This window comes from Balaenoptera acutorostrata, chromosome 1 (genome assembly GCF_949987535.1).
Source record: "Balaenoptera acutorostrata chromosome 1, mBalAcu1.1, whole genome shotgun sequence".
NCBI lineage: Eukaryota > Metazoa > Chordata > Mammalia > Artiodactyla > Balaenopteridae > Balaenoptera > Balaenoptera acutorostrata.
Genome location: NC_080064.1, coordinates 55,038,588 through 55,063,287, shown reverse-complemented (window position 1 = coordinate 55,063,287; position 24,700 = coordinate 55,038,588). Strand labels below are relative to the sequence as shown.

Here is a 24,700-nt window from a genome sequence, read left to right as displayed (position 1 = left end):
ATCTACAATGTAGACACCATTGCCTTTGATTTTAGTTTTAGGGATGTCTCAACACCACAGTAATCTGGCGATAACTGGAGCTAATGCCTGGCCACTGGAAAAACTGTAAAAGTGAAGCATCCTCTCATTTCTCTCTTTTTGTAATAAAAACAATTGTAAGAGCCACTTTTCCTCAAAAGCTAATTCCATATGTCAGGCACAGTGTTCAGAATTTTGCCTTCATCATCTCCTTAAATCCCTGTAACAACTCTGTGAGGTAAGTAGCATTCTGCCATTTTACAGACAAAGAAACCAAAGCTCAGAACATTGAAAAGACTTACCCAGGGACACACAGTTATTAAGGAACTGAATTTAAAACAAGATCTAACTCCAAAATGGGTTAGAGAGATCAAAATCACTATGCCAGGGGTTTCCAAATGAGTTTCACAGGATTCTAATTCGGTGTTAAAAGGAAAAAGGCTTTGTGGGAGAATAGACATGGCGAACATTATTTAAACAGGCATCTGTACTGCAAGTCTGCTCCGAGCTTTAAGGCGAGGTGTGTGTTGTGAGCTGCCGAGACGGGGCTGACGTACCCCAGCACTTCCTAAACTGGCTTTGGCTCTGGAGCTCTGGTTGGGGAGCAGTTCCCAAAACAAGGAACACACGTGGGGAAACTCTCCCCTGTGCGTCCCTGCTTCCCCTTTTGGGTGGCTGTCCTCCAAGTTCTCTGTTCCACCTCTGGCTCCCAGGGCCCCTCCTCACTCTAACATACTTCTGGAGACACTCTGGGTGGGGCTGGGACCCCAAAACACAGGTTGCAAGTCCGAAGACTCTCCCATAAAGACCTTTCTTTCTGCGCCATGAAACAGTCTCTCCCTGCCTACCCCCTAGCCCCGACCAAATCTAGAGCCAGTGTATGTTCTGCCAGGGCAGGGGATGAGACCAAGCAAAGTGGCAAATAATCAGTGACAGACCAGAACACCAGATCAGGGGCTGATTTTAAAGATTAGTTCTCTTGAATCTGCCACTTAACCAGGCGTGTGAACCTATTAACTATTATTTAACCTTTCTGAGCCTCCATTTCCTTATCTGTAGAAGGGATATTAATAGATAAGAATAACAGATTTGAGAATGAAATGAGTATATCCATTTGGGTAATGGGTTTAGAACAGAGCTTGGTGAATAGAAAATGCTCAGATAATTGTTAGCTATTATTGTTTTCTGATGCACTGAAGGAGACGTGGAGGAAAGTGAGCCCACCTGTCTGATCATTTGAGAAACGGGTTGTGATGACAGGCGCAATGGCGCCACTACCCTTCCCTCCAACAGAAAGAACTAGCCGGGGCACAGGGCCTGGGCATTACCTGGGGGTCCTGGTTGATCTTGGCGACGTCCTTCTCATAGCTGTCGATGTACAGTCGAACGGTGGCGCCTGCACTCCCGGTGCCGCTCAGTCGAAAGATGATGCGAGAACCATCTGCAAAAATGAGCCGCAAGCCCTGGGAAAGGTAACAGAGTTTCTTTTTTCCTCACATGCTGGAAGAAAGATTGAAGGCTGACAAATTATGAGGGGTCCATTTGGAGATCTAATTTCACCCGTACTTGATCAGTCGGAGGATTAGATCCTTGAGAAACGGCCACAGTTGAGCCCCGTGAGTCTGGCCTCGGTCAGCCTGTCACTGCATCCAGCCAGTGGGGGTTGGGCTCATGGGGGAGAAGCATCCCCAGGGTCAGGCGGGAGACAGGATCCTGGGGAGGCTGGCTGACACAAGCCCTGCCCTCTCCATCCCACTTCCCTGTGATTTATGGACTAACCATTCTAGCTTGAAGCCTAATAAATAAGTTAATAAATAAATAAGCTGTTAGATACGGAAATCCGATTTCCAGCTCAGGAGGGAAACACGGACAGAATGGGCTGAAACCAGAGCAGAGGAGGTTTCAGGTGGAACAGAGGAAGAACTCTTTGCAAAACACTGATGGAGAGCCTCAAAATAGAACAGGGGGCCATGTGCCCCAAATGGCAGAAGGCCAGCTATTCCGACCTTTTTTTTTTTTTTAATTTTATTTATGTATTTATTTATTTATGGCTGTGTTGGGTCTTCGTTTCTGTGCGAGGGCTTTCTCTAGTTGCGGCAAGTGGGGGCCACTCTTCATCGTGGTGCGCGGGGCTCTCACTATCGCGGCCTCTCTTGTTGCAGAGCACAGGCTCCAGACGCGCAGGCTCAGTAATTGTGGCTCACGGGCCTAGTTGCTCCGCGGCATGTGGGATCTTCCCAGACCAGGGCTCGAACCCGTGTCCCCTGCATTGGCAGGCAGACTCTCAACCACTGCACCACCAGGGAAGCCCCCTATTCCGATCTATTGAGCCAGATCCAGCGGTCAGTCTCCACCACTGCCTGATGACTCAAAGCAGGGCCCATGTGGGTGCAATGCCAAGCCCCGCCCCTCTATCTCCTGCCCTCCCCCTTCCCTCTCTGGCCGCATCTTTTGTCCTCAATAATCTTGATTCAGGGAAAAAAGGCTGGGGACTCTTGAGGTAAGAAGGCTGAGCAAGACAGCTATCTGAAGACCCTTCAGTCTTGGTGAGTCTGTCAGTTCTTGCATAAAAAGAACTTTGCATAAGCCGATGGCCTAACCAAAAGGAAAGATACTACCTCTCATCTACCGTTTGTCACCAGACCCAATCCAGGGTTTAACCATGCCACTCAGCACTGAAGACAGCAGATGAAATACACAGAGTACATTCCCACTTAGTCAACATGGGGAGGATGCAGTTAATACCCGTTTACCATTTCCTGCTTTCTAGACACATACCAGGGTTGGCCTCCTTCTCCCACAACTTTCAACTTGAAGCCTCTAAATTTTTTTCACTTGATTGCAGATGCTATATCTACTTCAGAAGATTTTCCCTCCTCCCCGGTCTTCCATCTAAATGCTCAGACTTTCCGATTACAAAACGTGGAGCTGCTGACTTCTTCCTCTGAGCACAGAGCACAGTGCCCGTGCCCATGCCGACGCCCCTCCCAGGCACACCTCAGCATCCCCCCTCCCTCCTGGTGCGTGCTGGATGCGGCGCAGAGTCGGGGCTTACTTTGCCTAAGGGTCTGTTCTCTCTCTGAAGGCTTCACCACAAAATCTTCTGCTCTGCTCTGCCACCCCCCAGGCCCCACCCTCCCCTTTCCTACACCCACCCCCTCCTCCACCCCAGGCCTCTCTTTTTCTAATTATCTCAGACATCATTTACGATCATCCATACTAGACCCAAAGTTCTCACAGATGGTGAAAAAGCATAAGGAAGAAAAGCCACGGGGCCAGAATTCTGATAAAGGGAGACTTCAGGCACTGAGGGTCACTGTGGCCATGCTCCATCCACTCGTCCACTACCTGCTCTCCAGAGAGAGACTTTAAATAAGTCCTGCAGCCCAACTCCTTCAAAGCCTGCTAGATGCCTTGAGAAGGACCCAGCCAAAAATCTGGGTCTGGATCAGAAAAAAAGCTAACTGGACAGCTATAGCATAATCTTATCTCCCTCTTTATTATCTCTGTTTCTAAGTTATGAGTCCATTCTGTGACAACAAGAACAGAACCAGAGGAGAGAGGAGCCTGGGCCCGGGTGTTAGTGAGAAGCCTGGAGAAGGGCTGACCCAGCCTGCACCCTGGGTGCCTGGCGCCCAGTGAGGGAAACGCTAACAGTTCTGTACATATCCAGACACGGTCCAGGGTCTCAACTGTGATGTCCTCCTACGCGCTGCTGTGTTAGGGTCGGCTGCGAGTCACGTGCTACAGGTAATAACAGTGCATGTTTCTAAGTCTGCAAATGGCTTGTCTATTTTTTTCTTCTTTTTTAGAAATCAGAACATATCACAGAAATGTCTATGAAGAGGCTACTCTCATGCCACACCGGCATTCTGCTACAAGGTCTTGAGAGAGAAGAAGGAGGTTGAGGTCTAAGGCAGCAGTTCTCCATCTTTTTAAGATTCTAGGGCTCTTTTCTGCACACACATTCAACATGACCTCTTGCATAGAATTCTGGAGAATGTAAAAGTCTTTCTGGAGTCTAGACTAAGAATCCCAGAATGAGGGCATAGGGGTGTACGTAGAATCAGGGCAAAAACCATTTTCCCTACAAGTACCTGTGCAAATCATGTGTGACTCAGCAGAAAGCCACTTGAGAAAACAGGGCAGCAAAGGACAAATGACCAAGAAGCCTTTTTCTTTTTTCTCTTGAGATTTCAGAGACGAAGCTCCGAGGCTTCTCTCCCACGTTGCACATATGTCTGTTCCTACCTGATTTCTTGAAACACTTCCATCCACCGGATCACTGTATTCAAAGTTATCAATTTTCACCACAGTGTAAACTTTATCTCCCACTGGGAACTGTTTCCCCACGAAGGAGCGATCAGAGATCAGGGCCTCCAAGTCCTTCATCATTTTGTTTGCGCCCTCGGCTTCCACCTCCTCGTAATCATACCTGGAAGAAATCACAAAGTTGAGGCCTGTGGGCTGACTTCAGATCACACCAACTTATATCACCACTTTCTACAGCATTTGTTTGGCCCTCCCCCAAACCACCTAACTTCAGAAGAAGCTGGCAGAAATATGAGCGTGTCATTCTCTGGGGATGCAGCAGAGGAGGGATGAAAAGAAGGGTTTGGAGGGTTTCAGGAAAGGGTTAGGAGCTTCTGAATAAGCAGAAAACTCCCATCTTGGCTCTTCTACAGAATAAAGCTCTTAGAAGCTTCAAAGGCTTTTGAGAGATATTATCTAACATGTAATCACCACATCCTGAGGACATAGAAACAAAAGCAATGTTATCTGCATAAAGGCACACATGACTCAGGCACTGCTCTTCCAAACTGCTGGAGCTTCTTTGGGATAAATGCTGGGAAGGCTCCCAGTCTGGGACCTGCCTGAGGCTGCTGAGATTTTGGCTAAGGAGAGTTCCAGTCTCCAAAGGCGCTTCCTCAAGTAAGGCCAATTCTTCACTGACCAAACGAAGGAGCCAAGCCTTAACTCTTTTTTTTTTTCTTAAGCCCTAACTCTCTACACCTGAAATGCCTCCCTCCTCTCAGTGAGAGTGGATTCCGGTCCACAGCATTCACCCAGACACAGGAGGCCTGGTGTGGATGCAAAAGGGCCAAGAAAAAAAAAAGTACATCACAAATGAAATTCTATGACTGTTAAACTTTTCCTCCAAGAATTGTTCTTGATTTCTTTCTTATGAGGTTAAAGACTCTTACAGGTGGCTTTTCTTGTCCTAGTGGCACACACCCTCTTGAGAGAGTTCTTTTTTTAGAGGCTCAAGATAGCAGAGTCTATATTTATTTGCAATAGTGAAACAAATATGATATGTGCAAGCAGACACCTCTGAGACATGAGAAATACCAGGGAATTAAGGCCAACTATTCTGGCTCCAGGATTCTATGAATCAAGGACAGCAGTCCCCTTAATCCTGAAGTCAGCTCTTTCCCTCAGTTAAAATGATAAACAGCAAAAAATTACAACCAGGTGTTTGTGCTTTACATCTGTGACCTTTGGGTGTTTGAGGGAAATGTTCTATAAATCCTAGGCACAGAGGGGTATAATGGAAAGAATCTGGGCTTTGGAATCAGACAGAATGAGCTATGAACCCAGCCTTTATTGGTTACTAACTGTGCAACTATGGGAAAGCTGCTTCATGTCTTAGAATCTCAGTTGCCTTATCAATAACTGTTTTCGAAGCTGATGTGAAACAATGCATGCAAAAAGCACTTTTGTTAAATAAATGGAGGGTATAATGGAGTCTTAACTAACCATAAATTCAGGTTCTGAGGACTTTATTTGTAATACTTGGTTAGCAGTTATTTGAAATTAATAAAAATATGTTAAGATAGATTTTAGATGGAGACTCCTATCTGATTCAAGAGCGACCCTCTCTGAACAAACCCTCCTAACCTTATTCCACTCTGGCTACTGTTCATTTGTTAACTCATTCATTTATCTATTCAAAGCATATTTACACAATGTCACCATGAATTGGTGTTTGGTGATACCATGGATTACAAAAACAGATATGGTGCTGCCTTCATGATCCTTTAGGCTCTAGAGAGTTCATGACTGCTGTTCTGAATTACCAGATTTTTCTGGTTCTTAGAAAGTAGAGATCCTTGCCTTGGTTACCAGGGCTACTTATACCTTCCACAAAAGAATAACCTGAGGGAGGAAGATAGCAATATACTTGTCCAAAGTCAAAAAAAAGGATTCTGATTAAGGAGGCCAAGTTCCTGAAGGTTGAATTCTTTCTTGACTATCCAAAGATCGTGGACCATTAAATCTGTGATATATTTTTAAAATTCTCTAATCTAACTCACCTATTTTATAGAGAAGGCAACTGAGGTTCAGAGAAATAATACCTTTGTATTTCTTACATAAATAATTTATTTAATATGCTTTTCCTCATATTTATTTTCCATAATTAGAACAGTGAGGTTCAGGAAAAAAATTATTAGATTTTTACACCTACTGGGGGAAAGGCAAATTAAAATTAGTGAAAAGTACAACTGGAAAAAAAAGTTAATGCTTCTTAAAAATAGAAGTATGTATGGTAAAGAAGACTTACTAACTATTCTAAGTATTTTGTCCACTGATGAATCCCCAGTGCTTGGCAGAAAGTAGATACACAGTCAATATATATTGAATCAATGAATGAAGTATTGATAATTACACAGCCTTTGGGGACCTATTTTAATGAGTCAGAAAAGTTGATTTAGACTAAGCATAATTGTTTCCATAATTTCAGAAAAAGTTTCCATACTTTCAGTGTCCCAGAGTTTATAGAACAGTTTCAGACTCATATTTCATTTAATCCACTCAATAGCCAGACTGTTATTTCCATTTCTACAAATGAGAAAACTGAGTACAGAAAGAGGTTAAATGACTTCCCAATCTACTAGGAGGCAGAAATAAAATTCTAATCCAGTCTTCTGAATCCAAATCCAATGTTATTATCATGTCCACCTGACAGGTACATTTAAAAGGCTGACAAAACATTCATTCTTTTGAATATGTTAACTAAAAATTTTAAGCCTCGTTCTTTATGGCTAACATAAAAGTTGACTTCATCTCGACCCTGACTGAATTATATTAAAAATCTCCAATTGATAGAGGCTGAAGGAACTCAGGTTTTATTATCACTTAAGACAGGAAAGAATTTGTATGCATGAGAATTCTCTCTGTCCACTTCCCCATGCTACCTCTGTACCCAGCCAGGCTGTGGCTTACCTGGTGAAGAAATTCCGGCCATACTTTTGCCAGTGATCTTTGAGGATGTCCTCCACACTCTGTTTGCGGGTGGCTAGGATGGAGAGCCAAGCAAGGACAGCCCAGAGTCCGTCTTTCTCACGGATGTGGTCAGAACCTGGTCAGGGGGACAGCATGCGGCTGTGAGAAACGTGATTTCTCCAAAATACTTGGGAATAAACTCCTCAACAGTAAATATGACCCAAGCAAAAAAGTCATAAAACTTTACTGAGGAACTTGAATACATGGAAGAAACCACATATTGAGTAAAGCCACATACTATTGAAAAGAAGGTGATGCTTCCCAAAGTAATTTAGAAATTTAAGGCAAATGCTAATAAAAATGTCAGTGGAATAATTTGGTGGAACTTGATGTATCAATTATGAAGTATGAATGTGAGTGGAAAAAACAAAAGAACATGACCACTGTGAATTTTTAATAACTAAAATAGTCTGGTAGCTTAACGGAACAAAAGAGAGCACCCAGAAAGAGACCCAAACACATATGAGACTTGAATAAATGATAAAGGTGTCACTTTAAGGCTGTAGGAAAGAATGGATTACTTTTTAAGTAGTATTTGTCTAACTAGCTAAACAGTTGGGAAAAAATCAGTTTTTTCCCTATAGAACACCATACAAAAAAGAATTCCAGATGAATTATACATTCAAATATAAAAACTGAAAACCTTTAAATATTAGAAGATATATATAATTTTTTTAAATCTTAGAGATGGCAAATACATATAAATTCAGAATTCATAAAGAAAAAAAAATCTATGTATTTTTCTACTTAAAAATTAGCATTTCTATCAGCAAAACTACTATAGATAAAATTAAAAGGCCATTGGTAAACTAAAAACAAAAACAAAAAACTACACATTTGCAATATAAAGTAGATATTTAAAACACTCAATATAGAAAAAGTTCTTATATATTAATAAGACAAAAGTAAAATCTCGATAGAAAAACAGGCCAAGGATATAAATAGGCAATTCATCAAAGAATAAATATAGGTATCCAATTTACATAATAAAAAGCTGTATTATTTTTAAGAAGACAAATTAAAGTTAAAACCACAATAAGAAACTGCTGCTTGTTTGACAAATGGCCATAGATTTAAAAATGAAAACACCTAGCATCAGGGGAGGTATAAGGGAAATGGGATTCCAACATGCTGCTGCTGGGAGGGGTACTGTCCTTCCAGAGAGCAATTTGGCAAAAAGTATGAAAGGCTTAAAAACGGACCTACTTGTGGATCCAGGAACTCCAATTCTAGGATATCTTTCTTTAACCAAAAGGGGTTTGGTTAAATAAACTACGGCACGTCTGTCTCCCGCTAAGGTCCTTGCTAAACTCTTTATCAAAAATAACAAATTGGCTCCCTTGGATGTGCTTCTATGCATGGAGACCCTTTCCCAAGAGCCTGATGGGGAACAGAACTCTCATTTTTTGGCCTTTAACTTCCTTATTCTAAAAAGAGCAGACGATATTGAGCTTTACTTTCTGGTTTCTGAATGGGACTCGATACAATCCCTCTAATAATGTTTTGCGTGTTATCATGCCTTGAATTTTTTTATGTACCTCTCTGTCCTTCTTGACTTCCCACTGGGTCTTTATTCTCCTTACAACTGTGAGAGTATCTAGCACAATGCTGGCGATGAGGCATGAGGTAAGTCTGTTTCCTTCCTCTCTTCATCCTTTTAGACCCAGCTCAAATGTCCTCTCCTATCTGAGACTAGCTCCCAGCTTCCCTGGACAGTGACGAGCTGCTTGTTCTTCTTGTATAGCAACTGCTCAAAACGTGTGGTGCAGCGCCATACTCCTTGAGCCTCAGCCATCTATTTATGAGCCTTTTACCCCACTATCCATGTATGTCTTGGAGACATCTCTTATATCCTTGTAACTTAGTCTGGTGGCTAGCAGAGCACATGGAATATATTAAAAAACTAATTGTGAAGGAGTTCATAAATGAATTAATCAATTAATAATCTACTCCAACATCTTCTCTTTCTCTTTTTGGTTCATAAAAATATACAACTTTTTCCCCCAAAAGAGTCCCTCTTCAGTAAGACACTACTTTTAGAAAGAGCAGTTCTCAAAACCTGGATGCTGGCAAACTAGAAATATCAGGCAATACTTTTAGCACTTTATATAACAAATTTAAGAAATGTTAACCTAATTTTATTAGCTATGGACTTTTATTTGCCTTTACTGCTATTTCAAGGAAGAGAAAGTTAGCTCTCTGGCCCCTACAGCTTTTGCAAGTGATGATATGTTTTGGCAATAGTTTACCCTGAGCAGTAAGATCCTGGCAGCTTCCCCAGTATACTGAGAATTCATGACAGAAGTGTACAGCTTGGAATTATTCATCTGTGAGCCCCTAGGTTTGGTTGTTTTTCTGTCCTTCCTTCCTTTTTCTTTTCTTTTTTCTTGGGGTTGGGGTGGGGGGAGGCGGAAGGGATGTGGCTGGACTGAAAGCATAGGGGGCAGTGTTCCTTTGTGCTTTTCCTATTCTAAGTAATGAATTGGCTTTTTCCTTTATGTAGAAATGACAATAAAATCTAAAAATCTCACCCAACTCTGACCAAGTTACTTGGAGATAACTAAATCACACACCTAATATTATAAACAAATCATCTGCCTTGGATAATATAAATAAATATTCTATTCCATTTACACAATCCCCAGTCTCTTTGAAAATTCTCAGTAATCTCACTAATCACCCTGGATGTCTTAAAACTCTAGGTAACTCTGACTAATACTCAGGAAGTCTGGGTAAATTTCATTTTCTTTAGGGTTCGAATGAATGATGAGAAGTTAGTAGTGAAAAAAGGCAATGGTGTGTATATGTGTTTCTCAAGCTACTGTTGTTTTTGCAGTTGTGGCAGTTGTTGTTCAATGGAAAATGTTTTATGCTTAAGAGTCAGAAAACCTGAAACTGAAACTTACTTATAAGCTGCTTGAATTTGGACAAGTCACTTAACTTTTCCAAGCCTCAGTTTCTTCAACTGTAAAATGGGGATAATGCCACCTTTCTCACACAATTTTAAGACTTTACTGCGATAGAGTGGAAATAGTTTATAAATTGTTAAGTACAATATAAATGCAAGATACCATTATTAATAAGGGAAAATAAAAAAAGTTTTAGGGAAAATTAACGCTTTCTACTACCTCGTTAAGCTTTCAAAAATAACGTTCCTTAACTCTACATATTGGGAAAGAAAATGGAATATAACCCAATATGTTCTTTTTTTCTGGGCAGTGTGATTACAGTGCTTTTCTCTTCTTCCTTATCTAATTTTTTCCTATTATGAATGTGAATTACTGGTATCATTTTTTAATTAAAAAAAAAAAAGCCAATCCCACTGAAGTGTAAGGAAAGGGAAAACTATCAGCAAGCACCACTGATCCTAGCTGACAGGAGTTTTGCCTCAGGTCTTTTCATACTTAGTCCAGGTCAGGGACCAACGAAGCCTATGGGGATTCTGCCCTTTCAGCATCTTCAAACACCTGTCACTTGACTTTGGCTTAATCAGCACCTTGTGATATGTATAAACTCTGCTCAGTCAGGGCACACTCTGGTCTCAGCCAAGAAAAATGTCAACCTTTGCTCAGGGAGCCAAGAGCCAATAGTTTAGGGATTAGGTTTCATTTACCAGTACGAGCATCTCAGGAGTGCCTGAGCTCCTGCCTCTGCCAGGCCAAGGCCTGTGGATGGACCACGGCAGTGGAAAAAAAGCTCCACAGAGTTCTCTGAAAACCCTAGCATCCATCTGTCTGCCTCTCTCTGCCTGTCTCTCTTTCTCTGACCATCTCTATCTCTCCTTCAATCTCCTAAACATGCATGGAAATGTACACCCCACATATACCTATTAGCCTGGCTAACATCTCCTGCAACTACTTTCAACTTCCTCCTTATCTAGGATGCCTTACTTGTTACCCTCTGTCCTTACCCCTATTCTATCACACCCTGTCTGCTCTTACCCCAACCTACGCCAAGAATTGTATCCCCAGCTCGTGCCTGGCGTGCAGTCAGCTCTCAATACAGGTTTGCCCAGAGAATGCCCAGACCTCAGCTGACTGGCTGGGAGGTCCAGCACACCTGCTCTGTCCACAGTGCTGTCCTCTTTGGCTTCCATTGCACAAATGACTTCCCTGTGAAAGGGCAGATAAGCTCCTCAGGAAGCCTTTTCCAGACTACTCCGGCCTTCAAGGGGGCTCCTCCTCAGCAACCCACAAACTTTCCATTTATCAATTCATCCTGCGCTGCTTCATGACTGTCCCTGGAGCTCTGTTTCCTTTGGAGGAAATTGGTAAGCGCCTGACAGGCAGGAAACGTGGTTTAACCCAAACTCCATTTGATACTCAACAAATTTGAATCAGTGCCTACCATGTTCCAAGTATATGAGAAAATACTAAGATGAATAAGATACGTTCCCTGCCCTCACAGATGAGCACAGATGTACAGATGAGGGAGACAGACATGCAGGTAACAGTTTAACTGAGTCAGTTATAATTAGGGTATCAGCCTAGTTCTACTGGGGTGTTCTGCCTGGGAAATGTCCAGAGACGGGATGCTCTAACCTTCCTGCGGGGGCTTTACCTACAGGAAAATGTACTCAGTAGGTATGCAAATCAGGGCAGGCAGAGAAGTAGATAGACATCTATCTATCTCTTAATGAGATAGACATCTAATCCCTTACACCACAGAACCAGGTTAGGCGCCCTGACTATACAGTTCCCAGAGCATCCTGTACTTCAGTTTCTATCACTTTCTATTACACTTGTAATAGCCTGGTCGGGGTCCGATTTCCTTCCCCAAATGTGGCCTCCATGGAGTCCTCCACAGGGAGGTTATGCTTAACACTGTGTTCCCAGAGCCTAATTCAGTATCTGGGATACAGTCAAAGCTCAATAAACATTTGAGGAATGAGCTGATGAAAAGAAGTACAAATATGAAGGACTTTTCATAAGAAATTAAAATTAAAAGAAATCTGCAAAGCATGAATGCTGTACTTCTTCAAGATATCACTCCTGTATAACATATCATCACTAGGACCTTTTCAAGATGGGATGGGGGAAAAATATTGCTAACCTTTGGACCCAACCAGATCAGAATTTACTGGCATATTTCCACATGATACCAAGTTAATCCTCAACCTGGTTTCCTATCCCTCTTTCCCAAGACCCCCCATTTTTCCCGAGGAAGAGTTTCAAAAGCAGTGACATTCTATTCTATTCAGTGACGTCACTTTCTATTTCCTTCCCAATTTCCCAAGAATTCAAGGTTTCCCTCCACCCTTGTGCATAAACACGTGCACCAGCATCCACAGTTAGGGGGGAAAATAACTGCTCCATGAGATCAACCAAAAACAACAGGTTCACCCTGTCTAGTTCTGGTGCCCTAACAAAAACACCTTTATCCCTGGCATTTGTAATGCTGATGTCTGAGGAAGTGTCATAGCCTTGGTGGCTACAGTAATCATCTGAGACAGTTGCCGTTTCTCCACCATGAACAGACTAACGTATACTTGGTAAGAGTCATATTGTGGCTTGTGCTTTTAAATGCTAGTGGTTTGTTTTATTTGGTGAGCCAGTTCTGAAGTCTGACTCCTATGCACCTCTTTGCCAGTAAACTTCTCCTTTTCTTTCATGAAAGGTCATCTCGTCTCACAAAGACCTTGGGTCCTCAGCTCTGGACTATGGAGTGGGAATGATGCTGAGTCCCCACAAGAGTCCCAGACCGGCAGCCAGAGGTGAGGTGGGCATTCTCCACGGAGGTGGGTGTTTAAGCAGAAGGGCACCGACTGGTTATTTATGACTCCAGCAACACACAGAAAATTATGTTGGATAACGTTTAAAGTTCTTTCCTCTCCAACAGCAGGATTCTGTTGGTCTGAATGGAGGATGCCAGGTGAAGAACGTGTTCTCCCATTCATTCAACAAGCGTTTGCTGAGCACCTGGTCCGTTCTGGGGTTTATAGGAGGCTCTGGGGATATGACGGAGAACGAGACAGATGTGACTCCTGTCCTCATGGAGCTTACAATCTAGTGGAACCAACAGACGTTATTCAAGTAATCATAAATAACTGTAAAGTTACAGCTGTAATACATGCAAGGAAGACGTATGCAGTGCCATGGAGTCCAATAAGAAGGGGATTTGACCCACTCTGGAAGGTTAGGGAGGCTCTCCTGAGAAATTGCCTCTGCTCTCGCCTAGAAAAATACACAAATAAATGACCCTGTACTCAATTAAGCTACAGAATTCAAATATTTCAAAGCTTGTAGAATCACTAACGTCCATCCTGAGAAGCTCTGTAAAGGAACCGTCAGAAGCATTTGCCAACAAGGGACATAGTAGGTGGAAATTAACTCCTCTATAAATAAGGAGCTCAGAAGTTCAGTTAAATAAGTTCAGCTGCACTCACTCAGCAGTGGAGACCCATGGCTATGCAGCCTGGTTTTTTAAATGCTTATCTCAGAAATATTGCAGAACAATTGTCTTTTTTTCAGAGAGAGAGAGAGAATGAGTTTGTGGATTGTTCTTATGATGAATTCTCTCTTTTGATATAAAAGATATCAAAGGGAAGATAAAACCATGGTTGGTACTTAGTATTTGATGAGTGGGTTAATAACTAAACAAATAAGAACAAGCTTCAACAAGAAATAATTTAAAATCTAATACTTGGGTTCAAAGAAATCAGTTCCACAAACGTAACATGGGGACTTTTCTTGGCAAATGTTCCTAAGTAAAAGCTTAAGGGGGTTTAATTATCTACAACATTACATGGGCTAAACAGTATTATGAAATGTCCTAAAAGCTAACATAAATGAAAGTTACTTCAAGAAAACTACAGGGTCCAGTCCTCTAGAAATAGTCATCCCATCTACTCTTTACTTGTCAGGTCAACCCTGGAGGATTTGGGCTCAGTTCTAGACATGATCTTCTTCAAAGGGCATTGGTGAACGGGGAAGCATCAAGAAACTCATGCTGGGTACATAACCAACGTGAAGTGAGGGATGACTGGAGGACTAGGGATGGGTGGCCAGAGAAGAGAGGACCTGAGAACTGCCCTCTGGCATCTGAAGGCCTGTCATGCGCGGGAGGAGCAGCTTGTATCATCCTGTCTTCAGGCCTGTTCCCAGACAGTCAACACCTGGTTGGCTACTTGGCTCTAGGACTCTGACCCACCTTGACCAATGCTACCCACATGGGTCTGTGGGGCAATATGGTACTAGATATACCACAAAAAAGAGATATCGCAGTTAACTATGCTTAGGTAAAACTGTACAAACAGGATTCCTTATAGCAGAATGTTTTGGAATCTTCAAATGATAACACCATCGTGAATATCCAAGACAGAAAGGTGTATTCCAAGTTTCCCAATCTGTATTGAACTCAGAACTCTTTCATGGAACTAGTATCTTTCCACACATCCAAACACCCTGGAAAGACCTGTTCTAGACTCTTCTCTTTTCGCTAGGCTCAGCACTGAAATAGGTACATGGGGTCAGGAAACCAAAGGTTTAGACATGGTGCCTGCCTTCAAAGACAGCTTCATCCATAGGGAAGAATGATTGACACCAAGTCTGCACTGGATAACACTGAGGAGGTTGCATGGGAGAAGACCACCTCACAGGTCCATTGGGTATTCATCTAGCATCCCACTGGGTATTCATCTAGCATCCCACTGGGTATTCATCTAGCATCCCATTGGGTATTCATCTAGCATCCCATTGGGTATTCATCTAGCATCCCACTGGGTATTCATCTAGCATCCCATTGGGTATTCATCTAGCATCCCATTGGGTATTCATCTAGCATCCCATGGAGTAACATGGCACCATCCTTACTCTGTGAGGTAGGACAGGACTAAGCAGTAGACTTGTTACCTCTTACCAAAGACCTAGAACCTTGGGAAATCATGTAGCCTTTTTTGTAGACATTGTTCAACCCCCCAGACGCATCCATCTTTCTTAATACTCTCCAATTCCATCAAGCCAATTCATTACCAAGAAGTATTGCCACTCCCTCAAGGGTATTCAACTGCTTAGAATTTTGTCAATGGGTGTCTCAAATTTACCAGCTCATTCTACCCACCCTGCCCTAGGACTTGTAGGAAAAGAAATCAGCATTCTATTCTGTTTAACTTAGCATGACTTGCAACTTAATGGCAAGGCTGATAGAATGCTAGATGTTGATCTTTTCTTTGCTAAAGGATGGAAGAAAAGCACTAAAGGACCCAGAAGATGGGTCCTTTTACTTCAAAATATTGGGTAGAGGAAATTGGAGGAGAGGAAATAGGGCCACTGAAGTACCTTGCAACCTGGCTGCTGGAGACAACACGAGGGAAAGGGCCACACGCCTGAATGAATGTTTAGAAAAGAAAGAGACTGATGTAGGGTGGGTTACAGGAAAGGCCATGGAGGTGGGAATTCAGCTCGATATTGGACAGACATAGAAGAGGAGAGAGAGCATAGAAAGTGGGATCTAGGGGTCTTGGGACATCTCCCAAAGTGTACCATGTTCTACTCTTTCATCACACCACAATTTACATATAGGTCCTTGTCGTCAACTTCTTGATCACCTAGCAACTTAGTTCCACGCTAATGGTCTCCCTCCACTTAACCTTAATAAATCACAACCTGTTGCTACGGAAAACGTGTGCCTATTAAAGAGGAAGATGTAATGCTGTGGTGAAACCTTCTCTTAAATAAAAACAAGAAACTGACTCGCTCCACCATATTTCTTCCTAGAAATGAAAACATTTACAAAGGTTTCCTTGACCACCGAGGGAAGAAAAATGTGTTTATCACTGTTTAATCTCCACAGACTCAAGGATCAAACTTCCTGCCTCAGTAGATGTGATCCTCTGAAAGTAAAATTAGCCCTCCCTGGCAGAATGTGCTCATTGCTTTTCAAATGTGTACGCTCCATCAGGGTTGTTATAAATAAGCTGTATCTTGATTCAGGACACATCAGCTACTGTTGCTATTTCAGTGCTGCCTTTAGCAGTCTAAGCTTTCACTGCAAGTAGCATTTACAGGAAAGAAATCGGTGGCTCAGGACTGCACACTTACCGGTCCCGAAGCTCTCCTCCCCACAAAGGGACAGTTTGCTTGCATCCATCAGATTCCCAAAAAACTTCCAGCCAGTTGGGGTTTCATACAAAGTGATCTTTGTAGCATTAGCCACCCTTCAAAGGCATGAAATCAAAGTTACATCACAGCAGGACTGCTAGCATAGCCATGTGAGGGATGGAAAACAGCAACCATTATTGTATCAAGGGTCCCATTTAGTATTCCTCAGAGGTACACATAATTCTAAGATTGGTGAAAAATCATATGAGAAAACTTGCACACAATGTGCTATTATATGTGGAGTCAGAGGAGGGGGGAAAAGAGGACGAAGAAAGAATTAATTCAGGTCACTGAGTTTAACATTTTAGAAGAAGCAACAGTGGCAAAATGGGCAAGGCTGTTTGGGGGGCCCTTTAAACCCACATGTTTTGGATATAGACAGTATTTATAACCATTCCATAGTGAATGAGAGAGTGATGTTTTGATGCACCTATAGTCATAGAGACATAGAATATTGGGTCCGGGAGGTCAGTATTTTACTGAGAAGGAAACAGGACCCAGAATGTTATGTGATCAGCACAAGGTCACACGGCCAGGATGACCAATGCCTGCTGTCCAGCTGCCCAGTCAGTGCTCCTTTCATTTCCCTGGAAGGCCCCCCAAGGGCAGTGCCCAGTGTGGCCCCCCAAGGGCAGTGCCCAGTGTGGTCTCCCGTGTGCACCAGCTGCATCCACACTGATGCATGGTTTCCTGTCCCCTCCAATGTATCTTTTACCTCTCCCTATGTTATCCTTAGCCTATTTGAAACCTCTGCGTGACTGTTTTTTTAATCCCTTGCCCTTTGAACAGGAAAAGTTACCTACATTTCATTTACTCTTTTAGTGAGATGTGCTTTCCAAAATGCTTGTCTTATCACTAGCAACACAATATCATATTTCAATTCTAATATTTGAGGAAAATTAGATCTATGATTTTGAAACCTGTGAAAGTACAATGAACTTTTTTCTGGGTAATGAGGTATTTTCCATTGTGATTCTATATATGGATTATCAATTTTTTCAGAACTTGGAATTAAACTGTTTTGGATTACACAGAAGGTATTTCAGGACCTGATCGGTCTAATGTACAAGAGCGTGGCCACACAACAGCTCACGACTTCGGATGGAGGATGTGAAGGCAGAAGTACCAGGTTCTAATTCTAGCTCTGATGTAGCTGTGGGGTCCCGGGCAAGACTGCTAACTACTCTTTTGGTTTCCTCCTCTTTAAAATAAGGACTGCTATGAGGATCAATTGAGATGGTGAATGTAAAAAGGCGCTGTGTCAACTACAAACTACTATATGAATATTAGCCATTACTTTGTTAGCTGAAGTCAGCACTAGTTCTGTAACACATACACACACACACACACACACACACACACACACACACACACACACACACACGAAATAGAAAACTACTGTATAGCTCAGTGGTTGGGAGCAAAGGTTCTGGGTTCAAATTCTGCTCCATCATTTACTAGTTGGGTGACCTTGGGCAAATTAGTTAATTTCTTTGTTCTTTTGTTTTCCCACCTGTAAAGAGGAGTTAAATATAGCATTTACTTCATGGAGTCGGTCTGAGAATTAAATGACTTAAAACATATCTAGTGTCTAGCATAAGGTAATGTTCAATTAATATTAATTATGATTGTAAGCGCCTAGATACATACATTCTGCTTTCCTCCCTGGCCTTGACCTTTTATTCATTCACTTGTTCTTTATCTATTCATCCAGGAAACATTTATTGGACACCTAACATGGTCTAGTTAATACTCTCCCTGGTTGGTCCTCATTTATGACTTATACTTTTCAGATGTTTTAGATGTGATCCCGTAAGCTACCCTAAAGCCTTTGCAAGTGAGATGAAATACAATCAATCAATAAATAAGCAAGTCAGAGATATCAACTGTTTACTGTCACTGGTACCGCCTTTCTCAAAAACTGAATGTATTTTTTTTAACTATTTCAGCTTTACATTTACTCAGATTTTGGATAAATGAACATTTACTATGCTTGTGTGTGTATGGGCATCTGATGGGGGCTGGATGAGGAATGTTTTTTGAAAGTTCTGCTGAAACACTGATCTTACATCAAACTGCTCTTTCACCCGAACTCTGTGTACACTGCTAAGGGAAAGTGAGTCTCTAGAATGATGTCTTGACTACAACGAAGTGCTATCCATTCATTTATTAACATTCAATCATTCATTTTTAAAAATGATATGTGTGTGTGTGTGTGTGTGTGTGTGTGTGTGTGTGTGAGGCACACCATGATCAGGAAGAGTTTAGGACAGTGAATAAGACATTCTTTTCTCTGTAGAAGTTTCTAGTCTAACAGGGCAGATAGTCAAGTAAACAGGCTATCAGGACACAGTGTGATAAGTGCCAGGATGGAAGAAATGCAGGGTCCTAAGGGAGCACAGAGGGGGGACAACCAATCCAGAAAAAAGTTCATCCATTCCTTCATAAAATAAACACTTCCATAGCACATACTATGCATCAGATGCCCTAGGTGAAAAGGGAAGAAGGGTGTTCCCAGCACTGTGAAGGGCCTGGCGGGAGCCAAGGGAATGGAGAGACGTACCGGTCCAGGGCACCACTGGTGGGCATGCTGCGTGCAAAGCCGCGGACCCCGGTTTGCTGGAAATACGGAATGCTGAAGATGTTGGCAGCAATGACAGCCACAGAGTCTGAAGGGTTCACAAAGAACCCATGCTTGCCCAGAATCATGTTTCGATCCTTTGGGAGAAGGGGAATTCAAAGGAAGATCTTTTAATCAAGGTGCTGAAGAAACCAAACTATCTTACATGGAGGTTTTATAAAATTTAAAACTATGATACATTTATTTATACTGGCTTCTAGACACTGGATTTTATTGCTAATGGATCTGTACAGTACCACTGGGCCAATGGCACCTCCGTGCCAAAGAGCTAAAACTGTTTTAAATTAAAGTGCAAGCACAAACTCCTTCTGGGCTGAATCCTCTGTTCTCCCTCCAGAGGCCAGCGGACTGTAACCTCCTTGACCTTTTCCAAACTCTGGAACTAATCACCTCTCTTCTCTCCCAAAAGAGAGGAGAGATCACAATGAGAGGAAATATGGGCTCTTTAGAGTCTGGTAGGTCTACCAGCCATCCTTCAAGGAACAAAGCAGATTTCCTCAAGGAAAGGCTTCTAAATCTTGGGCCCTCCATGTGGTGCAGGACCCACCAGAACATGCTGCCACCTCTTGGTGCCTCTTGGTGCCTGACATACCGGAAGTACTCAAGTAACTGAGAGTATGGAGGGAAAAACTCCCATCGTGCACTGCCACAGAAAGATGCATTGCAAATAATGTCTGCTAGGGACCCTTTTAATGTCCCCAAATTTTGATATTGGAAAACCTATTTTTAGGAAACAATGAATTCTAGATGATGTTAAAGAATAATAGCAACCACCAAAATATATTTTCAACTAAGTAAATATGTGTAGTGTTTACTATCTCTGAGATATCAAGTATACAAACCTAAGACAGTTTCCCTCCTCGTCTGTCATATACCCACGAATGTAAATAAAAGTGCGTGTTTATTTAAAATATTAATTGTAGCTAAAGAATAAAATGTTAATTCTCTCATTATAGTTTCATCTTTCAGCTAATGTGAATGAACAGATGGGCATATTATAAGGCCAAGATCCTTTCCAGAGATTAAGTAGCTAGCTGCTCGTTTAGAGCAAAAACCTACCTCAGGACAGGTACCTAGAACCCAACTAGTTTATGAAGCACCAGTCATGACATCAAAACCAGGCCCCAGTTACCCTGCCCCTCTTAGCAGACATTAAACACATGGGTTCCATTTCAAGGACTCATTCTGTTCAAGAGCGTCTTCTAATAATTGAGCCCTAACTCCAGGTGCAATGAAGGGGGTTGACTGGCACTCCTAGGCCCACAGGGCCTGGTAGAAGCAGTCTGCTTTCTCCCCGTCTTTAGGATCAGGCCTGACCTGCATCAGAGTTCACTTAAAAACACTTGTACCCACCCCATCTCCATCAAAGGCAGCCCCAAAATCATGGTCTCCTGTCTTCATAGTCTCCACCAGGTCAGCTGCATAGGTGAGGTTGGGGTCAGGGTGGTGGCCTCCGAAGTCCTCCAGGGGAACACAGTTAACTGCTGAGTTTGCGGGGGCTCCGAGTTCTTCACAGAGGATCTTCTTCACATACGGTCCCACAACTATGCAGAGCGTGAAATAAAGAACCAGAAAATAAAACTTACTACAGGAGGTGAGGACTTACTACATAAGGTGGAGGTGTTCTTGGGAGAATGACAAAGAGAACATGCAAACTGTATTCAAGGGCTTGTGGGGAGATAAGTCTGGAGTAGAAAGTTCTACAAACAGGAATATTGAGAGATTAGGTTGGAAAGGGTGAGGCCATTTGATGAAGGAAAGAGTGGGGGAAGGGAAGGGAGCGAACCATTATGAAGGCCCTGCTACACACCTGTGCCAGGTGCTTCTCAACTGTTTTCTCACTCGGTCCTTCAAAAAAGGCCCACGAGGTGGTACAGCTTAGTGCTTAAGAACCTGGACTCTGGAATCAGAGTGTCTGGGTTCAAATCTCAGCTCTGCCAATTATTGGCTGTGCCATCTGGGGAAAGCTATTTAATCTCTTTGCTGTGCCTCCGTCTACCCCACCTGCAAAATGCGGATAATAATAGTAGCTACCTAACAGGGTTGATGTGAGAATTAAATGAGTTAATAGACACGAGGCACTGAGAACAGTACCGGCACACATTTTATAAATTTTGTATTATGATTATTTCCTCCAATTTATAGATAAGAAAACTGAGGTTCTGAGAGGAAGCTATTTGCCCAGACTTACACAGATAGTAGGAGTGGAGGCTAGGATTCAGAGCCCTAATCCTTCTCCTCTATCAAGCTATCTGAAAAACTGATCAAAAGAATACAGACAAACAAACAAAAAACAGTAACAATGAACAACAGGAAAAACCAGTCACACACTTCACAGTGATACTTAGTGTAACGATCAAGAACGTTCATCTCTAAAATGCTGAGATTGTTTTTTCACCAAGGAAGGTACCGACACCAATATATGCGACAGAGGTCAGAACAGTATAGAATACGTGTCTCCCATTAGGGGCCCCCCGTTAAGGAGGCTACTGACACACCACAGAATGAGGCCGAGGCAGCCAGGGCTGTGAGGGGTATAGCAACTGAGGCCTTCGAGGAGCAACTTAAAGGCCTGGAGAAAGAAGTCAGCTTCGCGACCAGCGGCGACTAGCAAATACCCCATCACAGGCTCCATTCTCAGGCCAGCCCAGGCTTCTGCTCATTCCCCTAATGTGACTTCTATCTTTAAGCTTTCATGCATTTGCTAGAGCCAACTGCCTCAGCCTGGAATGACCATCACTTGACCCTCCACCACCCTACGTCTTTCTTTCATAAAAGATGAGTTGGCTGCCACTTTTTCCAGGAAACCTTTCCTGATACCTTTGGTCAAACTATGCCTTCTTCCACACCCCAAGGAGAATACTGGAAATTCTACCTAACTCTCATTTTGCTGGCCTGGCGATGGTTGGTTTCTTACCTACCTCATCTCTCCACGCATCGCAAAGCTCTTTGAAGAGAGTCTCTACTGAACCCCTGCCTACCCCCAAGCATACATGTAGTAGCTACTCAATACATGTCTGTTGAATGCTTTGAAAAGTCAGAATAGCCTTTGTCTGAATCAAGAAGGAGACCCATTCTATGGGACTCCAGAGGCAAGTTAGGACCCAACGGGAGAAGTTCCAGAGACAGAAGATTTCAGCCCACCAGGAGAAGTTTTCTAACTGTGGTTTTGCAGTGTAACAGAAGGCCCTGACAGCATCATGGAAAGGGTTCAAGCACAGGCAGAAAGTCTTCCACAACCAGGCAGGCAGATGGATTCCAACACCAGGGAAAATCCCTGTGACTCAAAGAGTCTAAAATTGTAAATTATTACAAAACAAATAAACTCAAGTGCTCAGGAATTCCCTACATGCAAGAGAACCTCCTGGTTCTGGTTTGGTGACAGCTGCTCTCTCTGACCTGGCCACACAACCCACAGAGGAAGAAGAGGGAGAGACATACATCCTGTTGTTCCTGAATTTAATCCTCAGCTTGCTCTGGTCATCTTCTAAGAAAAGGCGTATGTGGGAGCAGGCAAGTGGGGTGTGGGGCTCAGGAGCACGTTTATCGCATCTAGCAAACCACAGGCCCCGTCGGAAATAGATGGGGGCATTTAGGAAGAATGTAAGGCATCTTCTGAGGGGGAGGGAGAGTACACAAAAATAGTTGCCTGTTACTTAAAACCTGATGCTTAATGTGGAAACGCTGACCTTCACACTACCTTACCATGAGGAATTTTTCCTGCATACAATTAGATTTTTATCTGCGTGAATATTACTCTGAAATTTTTGCAACGTAACTGTTTAAAAACCGTCAAACAGAGAGAGTCTTAAGAAAAGGTTTGTTAAAGCATCATGATACACGAAGTCGAGAGCTGCTTCATGTCTTTGAGGGAAGGGAACAGAAAAGAAATGGCTTCATACCTCCATGCATGGCGTCTATACGGATCTTTAATCGGTTTGGACCAGAAAGCAGTTCTTTCAGTGCATTGAAATCAAAGATGCTTCTCAGCATCGTAGCATAAGCTTCCACCGAATCCACAATTTCCACTGTGAGAACAAGCAACATTAAAGACGGAGGAACTAAACACATTTAGAAACATTCTCCTCTGAAATGATCATATTGCTGTAAACGTGCAATTGCTATTTTAAAAGAACATTTATGGAGCAGCTCCAATGTGCCAGGGCCGTTACATGATCCCTTATTCAATACTAACAGATTTCCTGAGAGGTAAATGTTATCAGTTCTATTTTATAGACGAGCAAGTTCAAGTTCTGAAAGACCACACAGCTGGGATGGGGCACAGAGGGGAATTTTGACAGAGTTTTGCCTGATGCTAAACTCTGTTCTGCTGCCACGTTGATTCCCCATCAGGCTCCATGAGAAGTGTATTTTGGTGTCAAAAAATAACAGAAAATGTAACACCTACTTTATTTTACTTTTTCCAGGCCCCTTGCCATCAAGACATAATAGTAAAAAGCAGAGAAAATAACTTTTAATGAATCACTTTTCACATGCACTGCTAAAGGAATAAAACAAATGTAAGAACTAAGTATTGTTCTTGTTGTTGAGTTTTCACGGGTCTGAACATTTTCAAAACATGAAGTGTTTAAGAAATTCTCTACTGGTGTTTTCTAAACCCTAAGAATGTCTTCAAAATGTACCAAAGCACCCCTTCCTCTTTGTTGGGATGCAACTGTCAGCTCCTTATGGGTAGGTTCAAACAAAAAAATGCCTCCCATAAACTTGCAGCCCAGAGGAAAGAATACATGTTAGAGCAAAGCTGAAATGCAAGTCACATTGCTAACCCATCTCATCCTCATTTATTAATATGAATAATTTTATAAACATTTATTCCATCAATTATTGTCAAAACTTGGCATTCAACAACAAAATGTTTACCACAGCTGCTACGCAGGGAGTTTCAATTTAGCCCCCAAAATGGTCTAAGTTGATTTTACTGAAAAGGAAATCAAAGCCCAGGCTTTGGAATCATTCACACCTGTGTCTGAATCCTGGCTTACCACTCACTGACTATGTGACCTGGAGCCTGTTACTTAAGCTCTCTCAGCCTTTGTTTCCTCATCTGGAAAAAGTGAATACTGACAGTGCTGCCCTCACAGGGCTACTGTAAGAATAAAATGAGATAATGCATGTGAAGGGCTTGGCACATAATAAAAGCTCAATAAAAGATAGCTGTGAACATGATCTTAAAGGTCTTCTCCTCAAGGCCATCCATATTATAGGTGTGGAAACTGAAGCCGAGAGATTTGGAAACAACTCAGCCAAGGTCACACAGCTGATCCCCAGCAGGGCCCAGAGAGCCCAGGTCTCTACACTTCCAGACCTGCTAATTAATGCATGCAAAGCTTGGTGACCACAATCTTTCCAAAGATAAAGACCCATGTTATTAAAACCTTGAAAGGCAAATCCCTCAAGTTGGAACTAGGAGTGGGCAAGAGAGGAGAAGAGTAAACATGCCTGTGAAGGGTTTGAACTTGTTTTCCAGGTCAAACTGCTGCTTTCCCAGAACCCCAAGGTCTACGTGCAGGTCAGGACAAATTGCATATTCTTCGATTGTCTTGCTGATATGGAAAATTTTATCAGTTATTGCTTCCGGGGCAGGACCTGGAAATCAAACAGCAAACAGTGGGTCATTTTGTACACTTGACATGGAAAT

The 24,700-nt window shown here is 42.5% G+C and overlaps 1 protein-coding gene across 2 annotated transcripts in view; it reads right to left on the bottom strand.

Annotated features, from left to right (window-relative positions):
* The window catches only part of PGM1 (phosphoglucomutase 1), a 56,178-nt gene that overhangs the window by 1,713 nt on the left and 29,765 nt on the right, over nt 1-24,700 (bottom strand). For both annotated transcript variants that reach the window (XM_007164333.2, XM_007164332.2), the window contains exons 3-10: nt 24,502-24,648; nt 22,944-23,069; nt 20,395-20,585; nt 18,964-19,118; nt 16,341-16,456; nt 7,243-7,378; nt 4,270-4,453; nt 1,347-1,481 (exon numbers count right to left, since the gene is read on the bottom strand). In XM_007164333.2, coding sequence (XP_007164395.1) covers nt 1,347-1,481; nt 4,270-4,453; nt 7,243-7,378; nt 16,341-16,456; nt 18,964-19,118; nt 20,395-20,585; nt 22,944-23,069; nt 24,502-24,648 — 1,190 coding nt within the window. The remainder of the gene's footprint in view (nt 1-1,346; nt 1,482-4,269; nt 4,454-7,242; nt 7,379-16,340; nt 16,457-18,963; nt 19,119-20,394; nt 20,586-22,943; nt 23,070-24,501; nt 24,649-24,700) is intronic.